Source organism: Alligator sinensis, unplaced genomic scaffold (genome assembly GCF_000455745.1).
Source record: "Alligator sinensis unplaced genomic scaffold, ASM45574v1 scaffold31_1, whole genome shotgun sequence".
Classification (NCBI taxonomy): Eukaryota; Metazoa; Chordata; order Crocodylia; family Alligatoridae; genus Alligator; species Alligator sinensis.
The window spans coordinates 1,671,752-1,679,238 of NW_005841884.1; the positions used below are offsets into that span (position 1 = coordinate 1,671,752).

Genomic DNA, 7,487 nt, shown 5'->3' on the forward strand with positions numbered 1-7,487 from the left:
CCACTGGCTCCACGCTTCAGCTGCTCGCCACCCCTTGCCTACCACCTGCACAGGCGCTGCTCGCCCATAGGATCAGCTCTCAATACAGATATTCCTTGACTCATATTTGGAACAAATATCTTTAATTCATACCAGATTCAGGCACTCAGTGAAATTTTAAAACAAAAGCTGCATCAGAACTTGAATTATTTGAACATTAAATCCATGGAGAATAAGAGTTTTTGAACAAATGATGTGACGTTTATAAAGTGCTCATTGCTGAATACACACACTAGCTGACAAAGTCTGTCTAAGCAAGAAAACAAAAGTTCATAGAGATGAGACAAATTTAAAATAAAAGGCACTGACATTCATCTTCTCATCAAAAGCTTTTACCTGGGCCATCCATATGTTAAGCTGATGATACAAATCTGTAATAAAATCTCAGTTTCCTCTGCTTCAGGAAACAGAACTATCAGTCTATCTGACTGAGCAGTATATCACCAGGTGAAATACATTATGGCTCTATAGAATGGCAAGAGCACAATAACTTGTTGCTATAATCATAAAAATGTTTACTGGAGCTCTACCCAGCACTGTTCCAAGATAAAGTGTATGGTTCTGCCAATAAATTCTACCTAGAATATCATTGCAGAATTCTGGCAGATAAAGAGCAAAGAGTCATTATAAAATGCAGAGTCAAATTCTGAGATTCTGATCTCAGTTCCACTGGTATAACTCAACTAAAACAATAGAAAAGAAAGGTAGTTAGATGTGTTAGCCTTAAGTCAGGCAGAAGGCAGGGCAGATGTGCACCTTTTAGGCTAGGTGAATTAGAGATGCATAAGCTTTCATGAGTCAGAGCTCATTTCAGAAGTGACATACTATGAAAGAACTTGCACAAAGTAGGCTATCAAATACAGAAATCATAGGACTTACTTCCAAGTCTGCTTGCATGTACCTAAAGGGCAGAATTAGAATCTGGCCCAGTATGACCATAATTAAATCAGAGTACTGTCTACTCCAGGAAGATTACTGATTACTGTATTTTCTTGCACACAACACACACCTCTTCCCCCAAAAAAACAGCTGCTTAAAATTTGGGTGCATATTATAAGCAAGGTAATATGGTAATATTTACTTATATAATATTCCATATTATGAAAATATGGTTTCTGCCAGGTAAAAGCAAAAGCAACTCTGTACCTTATCCACAGGGAGGAAAGCAAGGACCAGGTTAGGCCGCCTAGCTGCTGCTACTCAGTTACTTACTATAAGGGAAGATGTTTTTGAAGAGCAGAATGAAGACAAAAAAGAATGTGCAAGTCTTATTTCAGGGTATATTGTATGTAAGAAAATATGGTATTCACAAAACATAATCACAGGAGCTACACTACAAATATTAACACAACGTAGCATGAACTCATTTCTTAAACAGCTTGAATTAACACTATAATTAGCACTTGCTAATTTATTTATTAATCTATCAATAATAATGCATACATATTCTCAACATGCATCATTAAGTACTGTAGTAAAAAAGGCATGCACAAACAACATGATCGTTGCTTCATAGGAGTAATTTAAACCTAGAGAATATGTTTGAAAATATAGTTGAATACAAATATTTGACAGCTGCTGCAAACGTACCGATTTAGTTTCTTCATTTGTAAAATGGGAATAGTAATTTAATTACCTTGTATGGTTGTTGTAAAGATTAATTAATGTTAGTACAAAACATCAAAGAAATTAAAGTATTTGCAAGTGTAAACTATTGTCTTAATTAAAAAAAAATAGTCTAATCACAATGCCACAATGAACTTTACAATATCCACACACTACTATCATTTCTAACTATTCAACACTGGGATGTTGTCGGGATGTTTGCTACAGAATACCTTTAGTAGTAGACAGTTATATTAAGTATTCAAATAAAGCTACTTATTCTATTTAATATTTGGGAGAATTCCCCCAAAAATTCATTCGTCATTTTTCCAGTTGTAATGCAGCTGTCTTGGGACAGTGGATAATAGCATACAGTAATATTATTCAAAAGTTTAGAACAGGAAGCAAAGAATAAAATATACAGCACAAAGGGAAGTGGATATTTAAGCTGGTGGTAAGTTATTATCCAAAAGGGAGCTTGGTCAGGACACCAGGGTTAACACTGTTTGAAGAATGTCCCAGGCAATCTTTAAAAGAGGTAAAGACAGGACCTTGGCTTTAGATCTTGTCTGTATGACAGCACCTCCAGCAACACACTAATTAATCTAACAGCACAGTACCTAACATGTAGCACTGTTCACTAACAAGAAAAGCACCCTATGCAAGGGATGTTCCTAGCAAGGTGCTTTGCCCAATCTTGGTAGCATAGGAAGCTAAGGAGTAGTATAAAACAACACTGGCATAACAAGAATCAGGCTATAGGGGTTGAATTGGCTCTGGCATTCTAGCTTCTTTTCTGTCCACTCAGTTTGCATTTACCTTTGGTACTGAACCCATCCACACAAGGTGACATCTTGGCCCACATGAGCAGAACGCAGCTCTCCACAAGTGTTGGTCCGAGCAGCAAAGCTATTGAAATCTTGGGGTAGGGGGAGAAAAGCCACAGAAGGTTTTAGGGGCGCGCAAATGCTAATGTGATGCTAAAGGAGCTTCAATGCACTTGACAGTCACAGAGAAAGAGGTCACTTCACCCACCATCCTGGAAACCAGCAGGATGTGGGAACACTGCAAACTGTTTCAGGAAAGGAAGCAAATGAATTCTATATATCCAAACAAAACCACAAGGAGGCAAAAGGCAGTTACCCAAGTGAAATATAGCTCTTTAGAAGTATCATTATGTATTTAAGCATCTCAAGACTGATATTCCACATTTTGTATCAAGGAACGAACAAATACTGACTCTGGAAGTCTGAGTCCATGTTATGCTTATACTGCAAGTAAAAGGGGTGTGATTCTCTCACCCTAATTCCACTTTGGTGCTCTCTGATGACAACGAACATTTCAGTATAACCTGCCACAGTTGTAAATTTCTGCTCAAGAAAAGCCCAGAGCAAAAGCAGAGAAGGATGCTTCAAGTCAGCCTTAAAACACGCTGGCAGATCTGTGTTGGCAGCAGTAGTACTAGGTCTAGCTTGAAACATATTGGCAAAATTGTATAAAGGAAGTCTGAATAGTCCCAATCTTTGCTGAAGGTTTAATAAAGAGTTTGACCTAAAAATAGGGGTGGGCAAAATATGGCTCATGGGCCAGATCTTGCCCACAAAGTAATTTTCTCCCATCCACAGAGGGTCCCTTGGCTCTGCCCAGCCCAGGCACAGGGGGCAGACTGGGACCATGGCGAGAGTGGCTGGTCCCCCTACCCCCAGGTGCGGTGGTGACACTTGGTGCAGCCTGCCCTGTCCCCAGGCCTGGCTCTTGGGCACACTGGGAGCTGTAGTCAGCAAGACAGGGGCAGCATGGTGGCTGGACTCAGCTTTCTGGCATCCCCACTGCCCCCATCTACACCACTGCCAGACCCAGCCTCATCGCCCAGGCACATCCACCACACACCCACTGCTGGAGGTGCCAAATGGAGCAGGTGGATGGGCAGGGGTGGAGACAGTCCCAGGACCCCTACAGGCAGATGGGATGGGGTCATGGGCAGGCAGGGAGCAGCACCTGGGAGAAGGATGGGTGGGTGGGGCTAGGGCCGGGATTGCAGTGGTGACAGGGCAGGGCCAGGGCCCAGGGCAGAGCCATGATCTGCTCCCTGTATGTCCCTGCCCACGATCCCAGCTCTGCGCTCTCACTGCCCTGTGATCCCGACCCTGACCCCAACCACACCCATCCCATGCCTGGACACCTATCTTTACCTGCCCACTGCCCCATCCCATCCACCAAGGTGGAGTGCGCCCTGCCTGCAGGGTTCCCCGGCTGGTGTCCATGCAGATCCCACCTCCCACCTAACACCCCCGCTAAGGGATGCAGGTCAGATGGGCTCGATAGGACCCCCTGGGGTCAGCACCATCCCCCCCCTGCAATGGCTCACTGAAACTTCTTAAGTGGCCCTCCTACCCAAATAATTGCCCACCCCTGCTTAAAACCCATTCAGTTAAAGGAATAGGCTTTGGATCACGGTCTTAGTTATTTAAAACTGGACAGGTCTCCACTCCTAAAGCATTTATAGAATGATTTTGAGTTTCAGTTCACAGCACTCATTGGTAAAATTAAAGAAAGTCTATCAATTTAATCACACTGCTCCCAGAAAATATTTTACTTATAAAGCCCTAAAGGTTATATTGCAAAGAAGTCTTGCAGGGGTGGAGGGGAACAAACCAGAATTTATTCTCTCACTTATACCAGGCACAGTCATTTTCCCATTTGTCTAGGACACGGCTTCCTAAACTTTTTGCCAATCATCAACATTTCTTGAAAATCACCAGGCAAGCTTAGAACTGAAAATGATAGAGGAAGGGGAGTATACTTTATGGCCTCAGACCACAGTTTGTGAACCCCTGGTCTAGGTCTTTCACTGCAGGGAAAGGGAGAACTTTCAAAGCCCAATTCAATACATCAAAGAACTTTGTTTATTTGGTTTGACTAGACTTTGCGACATTATCCACATGAAGAGAAATTTAAATAGTAACCAGGATAAGTCAGTTAAAGTCTCATTTAAAGTTTATCTATTTAAAATCGAGAGGGAAGGAGTAATATATCTCAAGTATCCCTTTAATTTTCTATCTGGCTTACCATGGCATGAAACTGTGTCACCCAGAATAAAGAAAGGTTTTTGTCAATTTAGCCAATGAAAATACAGTAGAGAGCAAAACTGTGCCCAGCCCTGCTTACCTGACACACTCTTCTCTGAATGAAGTGCAAAACTGTTGGAAATAGATCTGCACCAGGGCCTGTTTAGTCTTCTAGAGAACAAAGAGAGCTTCCTGTGTAGCAGCCGTAGCATGTAGTGAAAGGGCATCTTATATACTGAAAGAACTGAACTGGAAATAGAACGGCAGCATTAAGAAAGAAACATGAAAGTGATTTTATTCTCCTCTCTCAGCCTTTTTTCCTTAGTCAGTATATATGCCAAGTTTTCTTTTGATTGGCAAGCTGCCCCACCTACTGAAATGAGCCTCATAGTCTTGTGGGAAGGATACTGCTCTGGGACTCAGGGGCCCTGACTATATTTTCTGCTCTATTGTCGTCTTGTTCTGTGACATTGAGCAAGTCACTTAATCTCTATGTATCTCCATTTTTCCTCCCAACATTTAGCTATTTAGCTTGCAAAATCTCCCAGGAAAAGACTGTACCTCATCATTTGTACATAAATTAGTAACCTGAAGACAGGATCCTGGGTGGGGCTTCTAAGCATTACTATTGTATAAATAATAATGATGCAAACCAACTCCACCTTTTTTTCCCCACTTTATCATATATGTTAGATCCTCTCATGCATAAAATGTTGTTCTAACGTCTCCTGTCAGAGCAGAGGTTTTCAAACATGTCTGTGGAACACTTGTTGGGGGTCTGTGGAAAACCAGCATAGCTTACGTAGTGCTAGCTCCACCTTCTTGCTTCTAATTGCTTCTTGGAGAGACTATACAGCTTTTAAGCCATTATGATTAATCATGACTATTATCAGAGCATACAGAAGCCCTACTTGGGATATAATTAAGGCACTATAAAAAAATGTGTCTACATATGCTCTACAGCAGCTTAGGCCAGGGGCTAAAATAATTAGATCTTGCCTATACACACAATTCCCCTGTGCACTTCTAAACTTATTTAGTTAAATCCAGTTTAATTTGCTTCTTGACTATAATTTCAAGTTAAGTGTTCCATTTTGATGTCATTTAAGTCCATTTGTTTCAACTTAAATAGAATGCTATTTATCTGACACAAGAGTATCGATGCACAGACTTGCACAGAAATAACTGAAGGTGTGATTTTAAACTGTTTTAAGTCCGGTTTGCATTCTAAAACCTTCACTGGCATAACTGTAGCAGTAAGCAATGCATTTTTTAACCAATATAGTGACGGTAGTAAAAACCTTTTTAGATATACCAGCATAACAGGCTTTACCTGTACAACCTAGTACACCCTTACAACTACAAGTGCACTTGAGGAGAGGCTGAGAGAACTGGATTTATTTAGTTTGGAGAAGAAAAGACTGAGGGGATCTGATAGCAGCCTTTAACTCCCTGAAGGGTGGGTCCAGTGAGGATGGAGCTGGACTGTTCTCAGTGGTGACAGATGACAGAACAAGGTGCAGTGGGCTCAAGTCTATGAAATCTATGAAAGTTGCAGCAAGGGAGGTTTAGGTTTGATATTAGGAAAACACTTGCTCGCTAGGAGGGTGGTAAAGCACTGGAAAGGTTACTTAGGGAGGTGGTAGGATCTCCATTCTTGAAGGTTTTTAAGACCCACCTCAACAAAGCCCTGGCTGGGATGATCTAGCTGGGGATGGTCCTGCTCTGAGCAGGGGGTCGGACTAGACGACCTCTTGGGGTCCCTGCCAGCCCTCATTTTCTATGATTCTACGGAGGATGAGTTTGCCACTTTAATTGTCCTGACTGGTTAAACTGGCAATGCTGTTAAGTGCTGACAGGCCCTTTCTTCAGTAGTTATCAATGTTTTCTAGACTCAAGGCACCCCTGGATAGCTTTGAGGCCCCCTTGGGAAATGCCAGCTTTTGGTTTTCACTCTTTTTTTTGGAGCACAGAAAATTTAACAGAGCAGTTCCTGTTGCTGAGCACTCAGCAGCCCGCGACTCGGGACTCCCATCTGAAACCTCTGGGTGGATCACCTTCAATCACCTTGGCCCGCCTACCAGTGCTGACACGGCTTGACCCCGGAGAGGCTCTCCTGGCACCCCGGTGCTGGTGACAAATTGCGGCCTTGGTCGTCTGGGTCCCAGCCGGACAAGCCCTTCGCTGGGCGGTTCTCAGCCGGGAGGCGCTAGAGACCCTCCTGCGGGGTGTGCTGTGCTGGCACGGAGTCCCGCTTGCACAGCAGCCCGCGAAGTCAACCTGGAGAGTTCAAATAGGATCGCACGGGGTGAGTAATGTTCTGAGCACGTGCTTCCAGCCGCTGCCTTACTGCAGTGCTTTCAGATAATACTAATACTAATAATGTAGTTATTAAGACGCACCCGCCCCGGCTCTGTGGGATGAGGGGATGCGTCGCAAACTGCCCCTCCCCCTGCCGGCGCGGAACAACCCCGAGCTACCGTACCGCGCCGCACGAACCCCGCGCTCGCTGCACTGCACCAATTGCTGCCGCTTTCTGGGTTTTTTTTGTCCCTCGACGGCCCCCGTTAACCGTGGCCACCACGTCACAGAGAAGCGGAAGCCTGTGACTCTAAGGGGGAAAAGGGCAATTTGCCCACAACCAGCATGGCGGCGGGGCGGTGCCGTTATCCGACGGTTTCTCCGGCGCGCATGCGCGGCGCGCTGCCTGATGGGAGAGCGATTCAAACGCTGCGCGGCGCGGCTTGCCTGTCATTGTCCCGGCCCAGCCCAGCC

At 44.0% G+C, this 7,487-nt stretch overlaps 2 protein-coding genes across 4 annotated transcripts in view; one reads left to right on the forward strand and one right to left on the reverse strand.

Moving 5' to 3' along the window:
* Positions 1-6,918, reverse strand: part of DARS2 (aspartyl-tRNA synthetase 2, mitochondrial) — a 26,897-nt gene extending 19,979 nt beyond the window's left edge. For 2 of the 3 annotated variants that reach the window (XM_025196746.1, XM_025196748.1), the window contains exons 1-3: positions 6,780-6,918; positions 4,813-4,961; positions 2,464-2,563 (exon numbers count right to left, since the gene is read on the reverse strand). In XM_025196746.1, the coding sequence (XP_025052531.1) occupies positions 2,464-2,563; positions 4,813-4,939 (227 nt within the window). In that variant the 5' untranslated portion in view covers positions 4,940-4,961; positions 6,780-6,918. The remainder of the gene's footprint in view (positions 1-2,463; positions 2,564-4,812; positions 4,962-6,779) is intronic. The other variant, XM_025196747.1, reaches the window with a different exon arrangement.
* Positions 6,919-6,926: 8 nt separating this feature from the next.
* Positions 6,927-7,487, forward strand: part of CENPL (centromere protein L) — a 9,465-nt gene continuing 8,904 nt past the window's right edge. The window contains exon 1 of the mRNA XM_006017718.2: positions 6,927-7,020. The gene's annotated coding sequence lies outside the window, so the exon portion shown is untranslated. The remainder of the gene's footprint in view (positions 7,021-7,487) is intronic.